Genomic DNA, 20,321 nt, shown 5'->3' with positions numbered 1-20,321 from the left:
CTCATTGCTTATCATTCTAGTCCCACCCTATGCATAGTCATATTATTTACTCCTATCTCTCACCCCATTCTATTTCACTGAATTCAAAAAACACTCCATACTTCATTGCCAGAGTACCTAGCTCCCTCCCTCCATCTCTCTCTCCCTCCCTTCCTCCATCTTTCCCTCCTTCTCTCCCTCCATTTTTGTTCCCTCCCTCTCTCACTCTCTCCCCCTCTCCACCTCTCCTCCTCTCCTCCTCTCTTCCTCTCCCTCTCTCTCCCTGGCTCCTTCATTCACTCCCTCCCTCACTCTCACCCTCACTCTCTTCTTTGCTCCCTCCCTTGCTCTCTTACTTGCTCCCTCCCTCTCTCTTTTCCTTGCTCCCTCCCTCTCTCCCTCTATCCCTCCCTCTATCTTTCTCTCCTTCCCTCCCTCCATCTATCTCTCCCTCTCTTCCTCCCTAGCTCCCTCCCTCACTCCCCCTTGCCCCCTCCCTCACTCCCTCCCTCCCTTCCTCTCCCCCGTGTGCTCCTGCTTGCTCCCCAGTGCGTTACCTTACTTGCTCCCTCCCTCCCTTTCTCTCCCTCTCTCCCTCTTTTTCTCCCTCCTTTGCTCCCTCCCTCACTTGCTCTCTCCTGCACTGCAACAACAAGACTATGCAATGATCAATTCTGATGGATGTGGCCCTCTTCAACAATGAGATCATTCAAACCAGTTCCAATTGTTCAGTGACAAAGAGAGCATCTACACTCAGAGAGAGGACCATGGGAACTAAATGTGGATCACAACATAGTATTCTCACTCTTTTGTTGTTGTTGTTGTTCACTTGCATTTTATTTTCTTTCTTTTTTTTCCTATTTGATCGAATTTTTCTTGTGCAGCAAAATAACTGTATAAATATGTACACATATATTGGATTTAACATATATTTTAACACATTTAATATGTATTAGATTACCTGCCATCTAGGGGAGGGATTGGTGGAAGGAGAGGATAATTTGGAACAGAAGGCATTGCTAGGGTCAATGTTAAAAAAAAAAAAAATTACTCATGCATATGTTTTGTAAATAAAAAACTTTAATTAAAAAAGCTACTTTTGGGGGGTATTTTTGTATCTTTTTTACTATATTGTTTTCTTCTCTTAATATTTTTGCATGTCTCTCTCTGTTCTTTTCCCAATTTGTGTGCTACTACTCTTATTTGATTTTACAGGTAATTTTTGTTCTTCAATTTGGAACTATGCTCAAAAAGTTATCAAACTGTGCATACTCTTTGATCCAGCAGTGTTACTACTGAGCTTATATCCCAAAGAGATTTTAAAGAAGGGAAAGGGACCTATATGTGCAAGAATGTTTGTAGTGGCCAGAAACTGGAAACTGAGTGGATGCCCATCGATTGGAGAATGGTTGAATAAATTGTGGTATATGAATATTATGGAATATTATTGTTCTGTAAGAAATGACCAGCAGGATGATTTCAGAAAGGCCTGGAGAGACTTACATGAATTGATGCTTAGTGAAATGAGCAGGACCAGGAGATCATCATATACTTCAACAACAATACTATATGATAATCAATTCTGATGGACGTGGCCCTCTTTAACAATGAGATGAACCAAATAGTTCCAACAGAGCAGCAATGAACTGAACTATTTTAGGTGGTCAAATGATTCTTAAATCATCTTTCTTTGTTCTATTTCCAGATCAGTCATTTTTCCTTTGAGACATTTCACATTTTCTTCTATTTTTCCCATCTTTTGACTTTTTTTAATGTTTCTTGATATTTCATGAAGTCATTAGCTTCCATTTGGACAATTTCAATTGTTAAGAAGCTACTTAACTACGTCCAGTGAAAGAACTTTGGGAGATAACTATGAATCATTACATAGACCTCCCAATCCCTCTATTTTTGTCTGCCTGAATTTTTTATGTCTTTCACAGGTTAATTGTACTATTTCAAAGTCTGATTCTTTTTGCACAGCAAAATAACTATTTGGATATGTATACATATAGTGTATGAAACATATACTTTAACATATTTAACACATACTGGTCAACCTGCCATCTGAGGGAAGGGGTGGAGGGAAGGAGGGGAAAAGTTGGAACAAAAGGTTTTGCAATTGTCAATGCTGAAAAATTACCCATACATATATCTTGTAAATAAAAAGGTATAATAAAAAAATTTGCTCTTTTATTTCTATCTTTAACTGTTCTAGGAATTTTGTTGGTTTTGTGTACAATCTGTATTTTCTTTTGAGCCTTTACTTATAGATATTCTCAGATCATTGTCTTCTGTATTTGTGCCTTGAGCTTTCTTATAATCATAGAAGGTTTTTTTTATATTTGTTTTTTTTTTGTTTGTTTGTTTTGTTCTGTTTATTCACATTTCCAGTCTTTTTTTGAGTTTGGAAGTTATGTTAATATTGTCTTCTGCTCACTCTGCTTCTGTCTTGTCTCTAATATTCTATTGCTTTCATTTCTTAGTCTAAGGACTTGTAATATTCTGGTATTTCTAACCTTATATGATCCAGGAAAATTTCTCTTTACTGCCCTCTACTCTGAAAATTTTTGATCCATTTTGTGTTTGTTGACGTGGGTGTGATTCAATTTTTATAAACTGCTGCTGGACTTAGTCATAGTTAGTTACACTGTTGGAAGTTTCTAATCTGCAGTCTCTTCCTTGTTTTTTTCTTCTACTCTATTGTACTATAAGCTTCTGTATGGGGCTAAAGGTCAGAACTCGATTCTTACTCCTTTCTTGGGCTCAAAATTACAAAACTACTTTTTCCCCAGAAATTTGTTCCTTGCTCCTTAAACAGATAGGGTTTCTGTTCCCTCAATACTATAACTACTTTTTTTTCTTACCCTGGAACTATGAGCTAGAAATGGGAAATGGGCGAGAATGCTATCACACACCTGTTTTTGAGCTCCTGGCCAATCCTCAACTCAATGTTTACAGATTTCTTTTTCAGTCTTCTTGAGCTGCCCTAAGTGTGGAAAAAATGACTCACTGTATCTTGTACTTGGCTTTCTAGCATCAGATTTTGTTCTGCTTTCCAGCAATTATTGTAGGGGATAATGTAAAGGAATGAATGCAAAATTGCTAATTCTTATTCTGCCTTCTTGACTCTGTTCTTCTTTCTCATGTTTCATCTTTTGAACAATTGTCAGCCTCCCTCCAAAAATCACCCAGGAATTCTCCAGCTTAGCATAGTGAAATTGTAACTGTGATAGATTATAGAACTAAATACCAGTCTCTGAATTAGAAACTACTTGAAAGAATGCAGCATATTATTTTAGCTAAGAGTCTCCTTGAATGTGTAGGCATCACAGACATTAAGCTAAGCAGGTGGGTTATGGAAAAAGGACAAAAGTACAAATAATTATTCCTTCCCTCAAAGAGCTTACATAGTATAAATCATAATTGGCATTATTATATCACTTGCAAATGTATAAAGAGCTTACACAATTTATATATGTCATATATATAGAGAAAAAGAGAGCAGTTTGTTTCATGTTACTAATTACCAGAAATATAGCAATTTTATTTTAAGAAACAATATGTTATAGTATATATGAAACTGGCTCTGGAGTCATTCAGGACAACCTGAGTTTAAATTCCATCTTTGATTCATAGCAGCTCTTTGATTCTGGGCAAGAAACTTAATTTTCCAGGGCTCTAGGCAACCTCTAAGACTATAAATTGAAGATGTCAAAAGGAGGAATTTCCTTATATGGGGAGTTCACATACAAATGAACTGAATCTCAGGCCTACTCCCTTTTTCTACCCAAGTTTAAGAGCAGTAAATAATGTAGCAGATTTCCCTCTTGGATAAGAAGAAAAATCATTATATGCTTAGTTTCTCATATCCAGACAATAAGGGAAGTTATCACCTTTCAATGAGAAAGATAGAAAGATAGTACAGAAAACCTCAGGCTTACATAACAGGTCTTCATGTCTTTCACTTTATTGTCTTTATAGGGATTTTCAAACCATTCTAATCTTGGGTCTAAAATGTTTGAAAATATTGGTCTATATTTTTGTTTTTATGACACCTATCCTTATGTGCTTTGGAAAAATAATTTTCAACATATGCCTTTTTATCATTTTAACTGAAAATATTTAGTCAAAAGTTAGAAATACTTTATCATATTTGCATAACAAAGACCGAAATTATTAATTTCCCTCTCAGATAGTCTACATGGGCTGGACTGAAGAACGAGAACAAGATTCACTTCAAGATAGGAAATACACGCCAAAGTTTTTAGCACTGAGAGGCTCTTCTCTTTATAAATTTCTGGCACCTCCAGTAAGTATATTTTTTCATATTTTTATTTTAACTGATTTTTTCTTGTAATATATAGAAATGTATCACATACTCAACTTAATTCTATTATTAAATATCAATATGAACCATTGTAGCATATCCTAAGAAAAGCTGGCCTCAGAAATAGAATAAATCTAGATATCTGTCTGGTTTTTGAGACATCCTAGATAGGCAACCATCAACAAGTTAATTAATCTCTAAGATAATAATTTAGAGAAGAGTTGTCATGCTCCACTGGTGGAATTCCAGGGGGCCTCAGGAACTTTCCAAAATAATTAAATTATAAATCCAGATTTTAAAAAAAAATAGAAGAAGGACGTATATGAAGAACAACTGAATGAACTTGGCATGGTCAGGCTGGAAACTAAAAATTGCTGTCATGAATTATCTAAAGGCTTATCACACAGAAGAAAGATTAAACTTCTGTTTTTTGGCTCCAGAGGACAGAACCAAGAAAAATAAAATGAGTGAAAGCTACAAAGAGGCAACTACAGGCTTGAGATCAGGAAAAATATCCTAACAGAGCTCTCCAAAAGTATAATGGGATAGTTAGAGAAATGTACTTATTGACCATCAATCACAAGATGAATAATCACATTCTGGCTAAGTTAAATAGGTATTCTTTTTTTTTTTTTTTTTGTATGATTGGATTAGGCATCTCTTGACCTCCCTTCCTATTCTTGAATTCTATGATTTTGTGAAAGAAGGAAAAAGACAAGAAAAAGAAAGATAAGAAAGGAAAAAGAATAAGAATAATCAAGAAAAGAGGAAGAAAGAAAGAGAGATGGAGGGATAATATGGTGATAGTGGGGAAGGAAAAAATGAATTTATAGAACTGTATTTTGTATTAAAAATAGGAAATTATGCAAGAATTTGAAGTTTCATGTGCAATCATCTTTTTTATTATACTGTTTTGAAAATCCTTGTTTTGTTATATAAATTAAAAATAAAATGTTTCTTTTTAAAGAAAATCTAAGTAAATATAAATAAAATAATTTAAATTTGGAGCCCAAAATCTATCCAAAAGAACTTTCACCAGAGGATTGAATTATCTTGAATTTTTTTTCCTTAACTTTGGTAACTCATGAAAAATTTGAATTTTTTTTCAAAATGTAAAGCTTAGAAACAATGATAATGGTCAACCTCTCACCTCAGGATTCAGTTATGGACTCCAACAGACCATGAACTTTACATAATGAAAAGCTACCAGAGCAAGATCATCTACTCATGTTGTGTATGAGCATTACAAAGAAGAATTCCTGGAGGAAGGGCCAAAGGAAGTGTGTGCAATGATTTTATTAGTTCAATTTCTGATTAATCAGTACATTTATAGATAATTCATGCCAAAGGAGAATTTTAAGGAGATTTAATACATTAGCTAGAAGCTCCAATAGTAACACAAAAAGGAACAGATAGAATAAGAATTACGTTTTTTTAAAGGATTAGAAAACAAATAATATTTTCTATTTTAATGGCTAAATTTCCATGGAAATAGTATAGAACAAAGTTTAACAATCACTGGTCAGTCAGCCAGAAAATAACTTCCCTATTTGCATTACATAATAGAACTTATTTGAATATTAATTATTTTCCATACACACTTAAACTATATTCTTGTCTGGTAAATTGAAACTATCAAGCAACTCTTGTATTTTAATTTGCATTTAAAGTACATCTGTTGTCATTAGCTATTCAAATAAAGCATTTCAACAACAGTTAGTATGTCCTACCTAAATTCACTACTCTGATTATTTGATTTCTAAGGGCATTGGGCACCATTAAACTTGTGAAAATCAAATGGAAAGGCATCTCCTGGCATAAGTCCTAGCTCTACTCAGCCTTGCCTTTTCTCTTTCTAATTTTGCTGTTGAGGAGTTAGGGAAGGGAGAGACTCGAAACTGCTTTTATGAAGTTGAAATGAGCTAATTCAGGCCAGATTCAATGATCTTCTGATGATAAGAGCCATCTACACCCAGAGAGAGGACTGTGAGAACTGAAAGCATATACAACATAGCATTTTCACTCTTTTTGTTGTGGGTTGTTTGAATTTTATTTTCTTTCTCTCTTTCTTTCTCTCTCTCTCTCTCTCTCTCTCTCTCTTTTTTTTTTTTTTTTTGCTTTTTGATCTGATTTTTCTTATGGAGCAAGATAATTGTATAAATATATATATATATATATATATATATATATATATATATATATATATATATATACCTATATTAGATTTAACATAAAAACATTTTGTACCATGTTTAACATATATTGGATTATATGTAATCATGGGTAGGGGAAGGAGATGAAAAAGTGGAACACAAGGCTTTTCAAGGGTCAATGTTGAAAAATTGTGCTTGCATGTTTTGAAAATAAAAAAAAAAACCTTCAAGAAAAAAATTGTCATAGCTAAAATTAGAACCTGAGAAGCATTTAATAAACCTTTGTGATGGTTAGTTATCATAGTATTATCTCTATGATAGCTTTAGATCAACTATCAATTAGATCAGCTTTTAAAAGTTGGTTGTCCTAGAAAACCAACTTTCATTAAAATGCTAATATTATAATTCTTATATTACACACTTCCTATAATAGAATCTGAGTAAACTCTAAATTCAATAGCCTTCTCTGAGATCTACGAAAAGGAATAAAAAGGAATTTAGATCCCTTCATTAATTCCCAAGACTTTTGAATTCATTATCTTATAAAATGTAAAAATACTTCTTTGTATACGTGAATCATCTTCAAATTATTTGTGCATTAATGATACCATAGTGAGAAAATCCAATTGATTTTCATGAATTAAATATTTTTGAGCCTTTGATAGAAACATTATTTTAAACAGAGAAAGCTCTATGTTTGTTCATTTTATGATGAACTCCTCTATAATTCCTTGATTTGTTTACCAGGGAAAGGAAGAAAAAAAGGAAGGAAAGCAAAAGAAAGAGAGAAAGGAAAGAGACTGAGAGGAAGAGAATAAAAGGAAGAAAACTAATATTTCACAGAGGATTTATGAAACATCATCATTTGTTGTTTGTGAAATACTTAGGAAATTTAATATCTTTCAAATATACATTTAAAATATGCAGACAAAATGCCCTAAATTGCTACTGATTAGAGAAATATACATTAAAACAATGCTGAAATCCCACCTGATCCCTACTAGATGGCTGGCTTGACAGAAAAGAAAAATGACAAATACGAGAGGGAATATGTGAAAATTGGGGAGTCAATTCACTTTTCGTATAGCCGTGAACTCGTCCAAATATTCTGAAGAACATTAGGCACCATACCTAAAAGGCTATAAAACTGTACATACCCTTTCATCTCAAAATACTACTACCAGATTTGTATCTCAAATAGATCAAAGAAAATGAAAAAGAATCTATTTGTACAAAAATATTTATAGCAGTTCTTTTTGTGGAAATCAAGTTAATTTTCATTAATAGGGGAATAGCTGAATCAGTTATGATATATGATTGTGATAGAAGCCTATTATGCTATAAGAAAAAATGAACAGTATGCTTTTGGGAAAATCTTTAATGAACTGATGGCAAGTGAAGTGAGTTGAAGCAGGAAAACATTATACACCATAGCAACAGTATTGTAAGGATGATCAACTGTGAAAGACCTAGATATTTTGATTAAGACTGATACAACACAATTCCAAAGGACTTATGTTGAAAAATGCTATCCACCTACAGACAGGATAATTGATAAATTCTGAAGACAAGTTGAAGTGTACCTTTTTGGTTTATTTTTTTTTTTTTCATTTGTAGTAGCTTATGTTTTTGTTTTGTTTTGTTTTGTTTTTGCAAGATGATTAATCTGAAAATATATTTTGCATGACTTCACATTTTTTAAATCCATATCAGATTGCTTGTCTTCTCAAGGAGGGGAGAGAAGCTTACAGGTGTGAGAGATTTGACGCTCTTAAAAAAAAAAAAAAAAAACTTTGGGGACAGCTAGGTAGATAGAGCACTATCCTTGAAGTCAAGAGGACCTGAGTCCAAATCTGGTCTCAGACACTTAACAATTCCTAGCTGTGTGACCCTGGACAAGTCACTTAACCCCAATTAGCTAAGCAAAAAAAACAAAAACAAAAAAACAAAAAAAAAAAAAAAAAAACCTTTCTTAAATGTTAATTTTTGCATGAAATGGGAAATAATCAACAAAATATTTTTTTAAAAAAATTAAAAGTCAAAGAATAATGCAAAATATGCAGACACATTAGGCCTTTTGCCTAATGAATGATAAAGTATTTTTTGAAGGTGTGAGAAAAGGAATGAGGAAAGAAAAAGTAGCAATTGAATTGAACAAATAAATACTTTTTTTTTCATTTACAGGTTATATGTATGGGTAACTTTACAGCATTAACAAAACAAATAAATACTTTAACATACTGGTTTCTGTAAACATATTTGAAGAAAGGCAAGACAAAATTCATCTATAAAAGTCTTTATGAATAAATACTTTGTGTTTTGTGGAGAAAAGATTAGAGGAAATAAAAATGAATTTTATGCCTAACAATTATGATATTACCATAAAATTTTCTCATTTTTTTAAGGTAACCACTTGGGACTGGACACGAGCAGAAAAAACATTCTCAGTTTATGAGATTATGTTTAAAATCTTCAAGGTATGAAAAATATATGTAAAATTTTATTTGTTAGTTGTATGTATGTGTATTAAGCATCGAGACATTCTTAAGCATTACAGGTAGAATATGAATAAAACCAAAAAGGCTCCACAATTAAACAAAATAAATGAACTTGACCTAAATAGAAACAGCTGCTAAATGAACATTTCTAACTGTATATTTTACTATTATCATTGATGGGCCAGAACAATATTCACTGAATAATTTAGAGGACTTAGTTTGCAAATAGGTCAGAAAAAAAAAAAAAAAAAACAAGCAAACAAAACAAAACAAAAAAAGTATGCCATTAAATTGCCAGTTTTTGCTGTTGGAATGAGAAGAAATGAGAAGCAGGGAGACCACTGGAAGACTATTAATCTAAGTGAATAGAATTAAGGACTTGAACTAGAGTGTTAATCATATGAATGGAGAGCAAGAGATCCATACAAGAGATATTGTGAAGTTAGACTCTCCTGAAGCACAAAGAAATATGTGCCAAAATGAACAGACACAAGCCAAATGATCTAGGTATGCCAAAATTCCCAATTTTCAACCAGTTTTGCAGTCATTCATTTTACAATGTCTAAGAATAATATATGTTTGAATTCCATCATAATCTCCTTGAAGGGACAAATTGTTTCATTTTGTCTGTATCTTTTACAATTAGAATAGTGTGAGATACATAGTAGGTGCATTAAAAATTAAGTTGGATAACTTTTTCTCCTTACTTTAGTCAAAGACCTTTAAGTAACAATCCAAGCTAATAGAGATGTGATTTTAAAACCAATTTAAAATGGAGAAATCTATCAGCATATTTACAGTGTTAAAAAGATTTTCATTTAGTTTAAATTAATATTCTTTCTAATTCTACCAAAAGCTTTGTGCTATATTCTTTTATATTTCTATAGTATTTTAAGTTAAAATAATTTCTTCATAACAACTGTGTGACATACATAATGAAAGTATTCTTATCTCATTTTACAGGTAAGTAAATTGACTCTTAGGAGGTTACATGAATTGCCCACAGTCACATAGCTAGGAAAATGTCAGAATAGCACTTTAGATGTAAGTTTCTCCTACTTACAAAATCAGTCCTCTTTTCTGCAATATAAACACAACTCCACATTCCACTCATATAAAATAAATGACTTTTATCGCTATTAATACAATTTTAAGCAAACTATTCAGTATACTTTTAACTCCTTATATTCTGAAAATAGATTCTTTGAATAGACAAGAAATAAATGATCAAAAATTGTTGAAAAACCAGGGGCAAAAAAAATTCAAAAAGAACTACAAGTTTTGACAAGTCTTATGAAACAAAGATTCTTTCATTTCCACAGCATTACCCTAGTTTGAAAAAATTGAATCGAGAAATAAGTCATTTGAAAGCATTGTAACTTATTTTCTTACAAAATTTATGAAAATTAACTTCTTTATCCCAGTTTAACACTGTAAATATTCAAAAATATAAGTTTTTGTAGAACATAACATATAATGAAGTTAAATATTTATTTCATAAATGCTAATTTTGAAAGAGAATGCTGAAACCATTATGAAGGCATACATTAAGGGTAATACATGTGTGTGTGTGTGTGTGCACGCATGTGTAAGTTAAATAACTAAATCTAAATGTTTCCATAACATTCTGAATATATGAAACTTTTCCTCCCTAATGATAAATATTATTATTATTATTAAAGCTTTTGATTTACAAAACATAAGCATGGGTAATTTTTTCAGCATTGACCCTTGCAAAACCTTCTGTTCCAAATTTTCCCCTCCTTCCCCCACCTCCTCCTCTTGATGGCAGGTAGTCCAATACATGTTTAATATGTTAAAATATATGTTAAATCCAATATGTGTATACATATTTACACAGTTGTCTTGCTATACAAGAAAAATAGGATCAAGAAGGAAAAAAAAAACCTGCGAAAGAAAACAAAATGCAAGCAAACAGCAGAAAGAGTGAAAATGCTATGTTGTGGTTCACACTGAGTTCCCACAGTCCTCTCTCTGGGTATACATGGCTCTCTTCATTACTGAACAATTGGAACTGGTTTGAATCATCTCATTGTTGAAGAGAACCAATGATAAATATTGTAAAAAGAGTTTGAAGTTCTAAATAATCTGTTATTTTTGGAATTAATAGAACTGCCTATCTTTAAGGTTATTAATTCATTTCACAAATTTATTTTTTCAACTCTTTTTTCCTCAGATAAAACTAAGATAAATCAGGGTTTTTTGGTGTTTGCTTTAGTCTGTTCACTCACCTTTTTATATTGTCATATTGGCTCAGAGATATGACCTTTGTGGTATAATTTCCTATTTCTGAAAGTGGCAATAAGAAAATGATTTACTGTCTATGTCAGTGATAAAAAAAGATGGACACCTCCTACTGGATATGTTTGGCATCCCTTCATTAAGCATTATGTGCCATAAGCATTTTTATCGTTCCATGACTTTGCTTTAAAACTATTTATATTTTTAGACTTAAAGTAATGAGTTCCATAAGTTTAATGCCTGGTGTCTAAAGTAATGTTTGTTTTCATCAACTGTAAAATAAGAGTACTTTTAAGCTTCAAAAGTTTTCCTAATTCTATCTAGTGCTCTAAAATTCTTGAATGAGTCTGTATTCAGATACCTAAATTTTATTTTACTTTGATTATATACTTTCCTAGTTGTTACCTGACCAGATTCAATTGTTCCCATCTTTTCAGGTTGTCTTTGCATGCTCAGTGCCCATTCCCTTGATCGTGCTTCCTTCCTTCCTTTATTACTCTTTCACCTCTATTATATCTGTTTTAAGGAATGGTAATCTCATGAATTGAATTTTTCACATGACACTTGCGATGAACATATGACTTCACAAAATATCAAGAAAGTATATTGCATGTATGTTTTCCCATTATATCTCTGGATAATAGCAAATTTATTTTTGTTTGAGGGTAATAACTGTAAATTAAACCAATATCTCCAAGAAATATTTTAGCAAGACTCCTCAACTCCTTTATAGCTTTATAAATGGTTTACTTAAAGCTTGTCATTCCATAAGTGCAGTTTGGATTTCCCCTCCTGCAAATTCATTTCCATTCACATGTCCATGAGAAACATCACCTATAGGTTGCTTTTTTTTTTTTTTGTCAGTTCACATCATGCTATAAAATCTTATTGCTCTTTGAGTCCATCAATTTTTCATTCTATCTTATAGTAAGACTTGATTTTTTTTTTCCTGCAGATGTGAGGATTTTAATATAAAGTGCCTCAGTTATTCAAATACTAACAAATCTAGTCCCAAAGGGGAATTCTAGTATTTTGATTTTTTTATTCAAAAAAGCCCACTTTTTCCTTACTCTGATTTCTTGAGTAGATGTCAATATCTTATCTTCCAATACTCTGTCAATAATGGCATATCAATTTTTATTTTGACATGGCATGTCCTCTAGAGTTGTCCATGTTAATTCTACTGGCTAAAAAATAAATAGATAGCAAAGGTGAGAGGTTAAATTTTCAATGACAAAAAATAAAGTTTGAGCAACAGAAAAATCAATGTGATTGTACATGGTGTTTATTTTTATTTCATTTTCTTTTTCAATTAACAAGCATCTATTTTCTCTTCCCCCCATTTAAAAGAAAAATAGAAGTCATGTAAAAACATATACAGTCATGAAAAACAAATCCCCACATGTCCACATATGTACAAGTCCTATTTTAAATTTTGAATTAATTATCTTGTTTTTCTCAGTTGAGTAGCATGAATTATATCAGTTCTCTGACATCATGGCTGTTCATTGCATTGACATCTTGTTTTTTTTTTTAAGGTTGTTAGTCTTTTTAATGTTGTTTGTATGTAAATATTTTCATAGTTCTGCTTACTTCACTGTGTAGCAACTCATACAAATCTTGTAAGATTTCTCTGAATCAATCCTTTTTTTTATTTCTTATGGTATTAACTTATTACCTTCTTTCATAAACCATAATTTATCTAGTTCCCAACCTGGTGAGCACCCTCATATTTTCCTGCTTTTTTATTAGCACAAAAAGAGTTGCTATAAATATTTTAATTTATATCGTTCTCTTTTCTTTTTCTATCCTTTTGGATTATAGACCTATGCTATGTCAAAGTTAGAGAGGCTTCGGAGAAATAGGAATATCAATGAGCTATTGATGGACTTGTGAATTGATATAGCCATTGTGTACTATCTGTATTATGTTTCCAAATGACTACAATTGAGAATAGTATTACTTGGGATTTGACAATTAGTAAGCATCTAGTTTCTTTACCCCCCCATTTATTTAATATTCATTTATTTCATTGTTTAATAATTTTTTCATATTAATGTGATTTAATCATTGTGTATATTTAATGTATTCTAAGGTATGGCAATACCCATGAGGCACAGAGCCAACACAGTGTAAAACTGAAGATATAAAACAATGAGTATTTTAACTTAAGTATAAAGTAAAGGAATAACATTTATAAGAAAACATCTGCATAAGTTATCTATTTTAAAACAGAGTTGTATACTAATGGAGAAAAGGGTGCCTTCCATCAGAAATCTCTTAAGTTTAGTGCAAATCTTACATTGCTTATGATATTTCAAAGAAGATTTTGTTTCAAGCATAAATTAGATTGGTACACATGAATGAAGATAAAATAATAAACTGGAATTCTATTAGATCCTTTCAAAATGAAACAAATCAGATAATTACCAAATATTTATTCTTTTATCAAGAATAGCATCTCTTTTTGAGATGCCTTTCCACCAAACTTAATTTATCAGGGATGCTTAGGAATCATTGTTTTATATTTTTTAAAGTAACAATAAAAGGTAAGACAGATGCATTATAACCGGATTTAGAAAATGAGTGAAAATAATGTTGGAAATCTGGATAAGGATGGGGCCTGTGGTTTATTTATTATATGGAATGTTCAAATTAAGAGTCTACCTCTTCTGATATAGGTTGATGACTTCTCTGTAACTTATATTACTAAACAATTGGTTAGGTCATGTGTTCTTGTTCAGTCACTTTTCAACTATATCTGACTCTTTGTGACCCCCTTATTAGGTTTTCATAGAAGCCACAGAAGTTTTGTTCTAGGTCTTTTAGCAATGTTTTTTTGGGGCGGGGAATAGACAAATGTATCACAGGGATTGTCCAGATACCTGTGGTAGCTCTGAGTAGCAAAGATATTGGAGTGGTTTGCCATTTACTTCTCCAGCTCATTTTACAGAAGATGAAACTAAAGCATACAGGGTGAAGTGACTTGCTCAGGATCATATTAGTAGTAAATATCTGAAGCTAGATTTGAATTCAGAAAGATAAATCTTTTTGACATTGGACTCACCATTTTATACATTCTGCTACTAACTGCCCTTTTCTACATCAGGTAGAAAAATTAATAACTAGCCTGCAGTGATATAGTTACATATGTACTATGTTTCAGGAACAACATTTGAATTCAGGTCTTCTTGTCTTCCAGCCCAGATTTTAATTCAATATGTAATACTTTGTGGTAGTTAACATGCATATAGCATCTCAGAATTTGTAAACCACTTTCCTCATAAGAATCCTGTGTGTTGAGTAGAATATCATTATTATCATTATTGTTTTAATATATATCAAAGCATGCGTTAAGAAAGTCTCAGACATGTTAAATGACTTGTCCATGGTCCAACTATTTGACAAAAAAGAATTAATATTTAAATACAGGTTTTATTACTATGTATTTAGTACTCTTTCTACTATAACATTTATTTTATCAACATCTTTGAATGTTAAAATAATTTCAATTGGAATACTAAATCTATTTACAGGAAGCATTCTTATTATATTCCAATCATCTTATTTCATTCAGCAAAACAAGTTAGTTATTTAAAATTCCTCCTCTGTCATGACTGATACCTCTTGATATTTCAAAAAAGTACACATGAAGAGAAATTTGATATAAGTAGATCTTTTTCAGACCAAAAAAAGGACATTTTTCTGCATTTAAGCTTGGATTCTCAAAGGATGTTAGATTTCCCTCTCAAGACGTCAATCCTTGTTATCATTCCTTTAGATCCTCTAAAAATATTCTTAATGGACTTATTTAATAATCTTTCAGGAATTACTATTATCATAGAATTGCATTTGGTAGTGTTTTCATTTTTTTTCTTATCTTTAAATAATAGAATATGTAATTCTCAAGCTGAGAAGTGCTTATTGTATTAAGCATATTAAGAAAGAAGCGAAAGGAAAATTGAGCATTTACAGTTTGTTGGGACTAGTTATTTCCTCCTTTGTCTCAAAGTATTTATTCAAAAGAATCAAAGAAGGCAATAGGAACATTTTGAATACATCTTAAGGATTGCTTCTTAGTAAGTATATATGTACCTCTGGTAACTCACAAATTTTAATATGGATTTGTGTTCTTATCACCGTGAATACTCACTTCACAGGGAACCTAGGTTTCACAGTGGTTAGAATTCTAGTTCCTGAGTTTAAATCTGGCCTTAGACACCTATTATCTGGGTAATGCTGGACAAGTCACTTAATGATGTTTTCCTCAGTTTCCACATCAATAAAATGAGCTGCAGAAGGAAATGGCAAACCATTTTGTCAATAACACCCCATATGAGATCACAAAAAAATAGGACACAACTGAAACAACAACAACAACAACAAATTGTCCCAGGAGCCATTTCTCCCTTCTCGGAAGCTCCCAGTGGGTCGTCGGCCATCAGCAGGGGGGACAAGGGGCTGAGGGCGCTGGGTGCTCAGAACTCCAGGGTCCAAGGTCCCCTGAGGCTGCACAGCCTCTCCTGGAGGCTGGAGCAGTAGGTAGAGATAGGTGAAAGCACCTATTGGGGTGCTCAGGCGTGGATCCCCTTGGAGGACAGGCCCTTGCACTGGTTTTGGTTCTAGGTTTTCAGGAGAGTCCTTGCTTTGGGAGGGACTCAGTTCTGCAGCCCCACCCCCAAGTCAATAGGCTCAGGTTCTTGGGTTCCTTGGCTATTGGGAGGTCAAGTCCTTTCCCAGCGTCTCTTAGTTTAGGGATCCAAACTCTCCCCCTTCCCTGCTTCAGTGACTCCTATCTTTTTTCCCTCCAAAGTGGCTCTGGCCTAATAACTCCCACCTTTCCCTCCCCACCACCCTAGCCCCACTCCAGTTCTCCTGAGGTCCAGGTTCATCCCAGGCTTTTAGTTCTATGTAATTAATGTTTATTTTCTCCCAGGATATGTAATTTCATTGACTTATGGAAACTTTTTATCAGGCAAGGTCCAGAATTTAGGACTGTAATTTGTCATCTCGGAGAGCTGTCTTTGATACTGAGAGGTTAAGAGGTTTGCTGAGGATTACATGGGTAGAATGGGTGAAAGGACTTAATCTTATATCTCCTTGTCTCCAAGGCTAATAATCTAACTGCTCTTCAATGCTCTGATACTCCTCTTTTAACTTTATAAAGATTGTCTATAAAAGCCATAGAAGTTTTGTTCTAGGTCTTTTAGCAATTATTTTTTGGGGGGCGGGGAATAGACAAATGTATCACAGGGATTGTCCAGATACCTTTGGTAGCTCTGAGTAGCAAGCAAACCTTCTGCCACTACTTTGTCTTTTAATAAATGATCTGCTCTCTAACTCTTGACTATTGTTCACACTCAGTCAGCATGATTTATTGAAAACTCACTCTGTATTTGTATACTTTGAATAACAAAATCAATACTCATTCCACCATTTTATACCCATTATTGAGACTTAGAGGATTAAATGATTCTGCAATTGATCACAATAAAAGAAGGATCCAATTTCCTGGAGTCATGCCATCATTTGTCCTTATTCATTGATATTAAAATCTTAGCCAGTAGGACTATTATTTCTATTATATGCTTCATGATTTAAATAGTGTTTAAAATTTCTTTTTAATTCAGTTGCAATATTTTGTTTTTGTTCCTAACCCATGAGAATTTCTTGGCCTATCCTTAGCTTATTTAATTCAGTTCAGTTATTGGATATGCATGTGTGTGTGTGTGTGTGTGTGTGTATGGGTATGTGTGTGCTTTATTTTTTGGAACTGGTATAAAGAGATAGATTTAACACTTAGTATACTTTTAGTTGATATAAATCTTTTTGATATTACTGAATATTCCCCCAATTACATGTAAAAATAATTTTAGCTTTTTCTTTTTCAAATTTTGAATTCAAAATTATCTCCCATCCTCTCCTCACCATGTCAAATTGCTTTCCATAATTATACATATATAGTTATACATGTATAGTAATGCAAAGCACTTTTCCATTTAAATCATTCTGTTAAAGAAAGCAGAAACAAAAAGGAAAAAAAGTAAAAGTAAAGAAAAAGTATTTTGATCTGCATTAAGGATCTACAAATTATAACTCTGGATATAAATCTCTGCAAATGAACATCACTTTTCATCATAAGTCCTACAGAGAACATAGGATAGTTTACCTCTCAGACCTGTGGAAGGGGAAGGTCTTTATGACCAAAGCAGAACTAGAGATCATTACTGATCACAAAATAGAAAATTTCGATTATACCAAACTGAAAAGTTTTTGTACAAACAAAACTAATGCAGACAAGATTAGAAGGGAAGCAATAAACTGGGAAAATATTTTTACAGTCAAAGGTTCTGATAAAGGCCTCATTTCCAAAATATATAGAGAATTAACTCTAATTTATAAAAAATCAAGCCATTCTCCAATTGAAAATGGTCAAAGGATATGAACAGCCAATTCTCAGATGAAGAAATTGAAACTATTTCTAGTCATATGAAAAGATGCTCCAAGTCATTATTAATCAGAGAAATGCAAATTAAGACAACTCTAAGATACCACTACACACCTGTCAGATTGGCTAAGATGACAGGAAAAAATAATGATGATTGTTGGAGGGGATGCGCGAAAACTGGGACATTGATGCATTGTTTGTGGAGTCGTGAACGAATCCAACCATTTTGGAGAGTAGTTTGGAACTATGCTCAAAAAGTTATCAAACTGTGCATACCCTTTGATCCAGCAGTGTTACTACTGGGATTATATCCCAAAGAGATTATAAAGAAGGGAAAGGGACCTGTATGTGCACGAATGTTTGTGGCAGCCCTTTTTGTAGTGGCTAGAAACTGGAAACTGAATGGATGTCCATCAGTTGGAGAATGGCTGAATAAATTGTGGTATATGAAAATTATGGAATATTACTGTTCTGTAAGAAATGACCAACAGGACGATTTCAGAAAGGCCTGGAGAGACTTACACGAACTGATGCTGAGTGAAATGAGCAGGACCAGGAGATCATTATATACTTCAACAACAATACTAGATGATGACCAGTTCTGATGGATCAGGCCATCCTCAGCAACGAGATCAACCAAATCATTTCTAATGGAGCAGTAATGAACTGAACTAGCTATGCCCAGAAAAATAACTCTGGGAGATGACTAAAAACCATTACATTGAATTCCCAATCCCTATATTTATGCACACCTGCATTTTTGATTTCCTTCACAAGCTAATTGTACAATAATTCAGAGTCTGATTCTTTTTGTACAGCAAAATAATGTTTTGGTCATGTATACTTATTATGTATCTAAGTTATATTTTAATATATTTAACATCTACTGGTCATCCTGCCATTTAGGGAGGGGTGGGGGTAAGAGGTGAAAAATTGGAACAAGAGGTTTGGCAATTGTTAATGCTGTAAAGTTACCCATGTATATATCCTATAAATAAAAGGCTATTAAATAAAAAAAAAAGTGGAAAAAAAAATAAGTCCTACAGAATAGTCTGATCATTACATTGATGAGAATAGCTAAGTTATTCATAGTTGGATCATCATACAATATTGCTTTTACTGTACGTAATGTTCTCCTGGTTGTGCTCAGTTCACTTTATATCACTTCATGTAAATCTTTCCATGTTTCTTTGAGAGTATTTTACTCATTCTTTCTTAAAGCAGCATAGTATTCCATTACAATCATATTGACTATATTTTCATGTTATTCTCGCATCACCCTCATTTTTCTTTTCAATTCTCTCATTTGATTTTTAAAATCCTGTTTGAAGTCTACCAGGACCTGAAACTAATTTATATTCTTCTTTGAGGTTTTCAATAAGAAATTTTGAATTTACTTTTCATTTTGACCTTGATCAACAGTCTTCTTCTAAATGTATTTTTTGATCCTCCTTGATACCATAGTATCTTTCTATGCTTAGAATTATTTTTTCTATTGTTTGCTCATTTTCCAGTCTATTTCTTGACTTTTAACTCTATACTTTTAATTCCATGCTAAGCTTTGCTTTCCAAGTGGAGGAAGATGAGGTTTCCCAAGCTTCAGGGTTATATATATATATATATATATATATATATATATATATATATATATATAATAGTTATTTAGTTAGTTAGTCTTAGAGGTAAATCTGGGGAACCTGTGTTTGGAACTTTCAAGGTGGTATAACCTAGGAGAGATTTGTTTATTCCTATACTATGAAATTATTTGTAAGTGACCTTAGGCATTCTTTTTAGCTCTTGAACTGTTACCAGAGTGCCTGCTCTCTTGGGGCTCCAGGCTCTACAGTGGTAGTACTCCCCTTTCACTGAGACTAAGACCCAGAATTGTGTGACCCAAATCCAAATATACATAATGCAACAGAATTCTGCTCCTGGTGCAGCAAAGGGAAACCTGTAAATATTCTGACCCATTGTCAGATACTCTTATAATCTGTGAGCTGAGAGATCTGTAAACCCCACTGCTACCACTGATTCTCCCCACCCCCTGAGACTTGTTCCTGCTAAAGAGTGGCTAGAGATCTTCTCCCAGGTTTAAAAAAAAAAGCTGTTTGTATCAGAGGTAGGACTAGAACTTAGAGTTTCCTAGCTTCAAGGCATTTATTTATGCATTGTCATACTACCTCTGTGCATTAATTTGATATTTATTTAACTTTTTGCTGAAATTTCAGTCTATGAGGCTATTACCTTTTATAAACTCATTAGCTAAAGCTAAATTGATTTTTATTTGCATGGTTTCACAATAGACAATGAAACCTACAATAATTATTACTCTTCAATCACTCAATTTCAGACAAACTGGCTCACTTCTACTTCTTCTGAATGACATTTTATTTTTCAGCTTTGTCCTTTTAAAAATTTGTGTCCCATGCTCCTTCTCTTTATCTCAACTCCTTGAAATCTATAATTTCCTTCAAGGCTCAAAATATATATGTTATATCTCCATGATGCCTTTCTTAATCATTTCTCTACCTTAGCTGTTAGAACTCCCAATCAAAAATTGCTTTATATTTATTTTTATGTATTTTATATTTATTTGTCCTCATACATATTACTTCCCTCCATTAAATGTAAGTTCTTTGAGGGTTGGAGAT

General features: G+C 32.7%; 1 protein-coding gene across 2 annotated transcripts in view; it reads left to right on the top strand.

Moving 5' to 3' along the window:
- SNTG1 (syntrophin gamma 1) overlaps window positions 1–20,321 on the top strand; it is a 786,808-nt gene that overhangs the window by 601,802 nt on the left and 164,685 nt on the right. For both annotated transcript variants that reach the window (XM_031946419.1, XM_031946418.1), the window contains 2 exons: window positions 4,175–4,291; window positions 8,868–8,939. In XM_031946419.1, coding sequence (XP_031802279.1) covers window positions 4,175–4,291; window positions 8,868–8,939 — 189 coding nt within the window. The remainder of the gene's footprint in view (window positions 1–4,174; window positions 4,292–8,867; window positions 8,940–20,321) is intronic.

Source organism: Sarcophilus harrisii, chromosome 1, assembly GCF_902635505.1.
Source record: "Sarcophilus harrisii chromosome 1, mSarHar1.11, whole genome shotgun sequence".
Classification (NCBI taxonomy): Eukaryota; Metazoa; Chordata; class Mammalia; order Dasyuromorphia; family Dasyuridae; genus Sarcophilus; species Sarcophilus harrisii.
The sequence above is the reverse complement of the archived record's forward strand: the minus strand, read 5'-3'. Positions and strand labels throughout refer to the sequence as shown.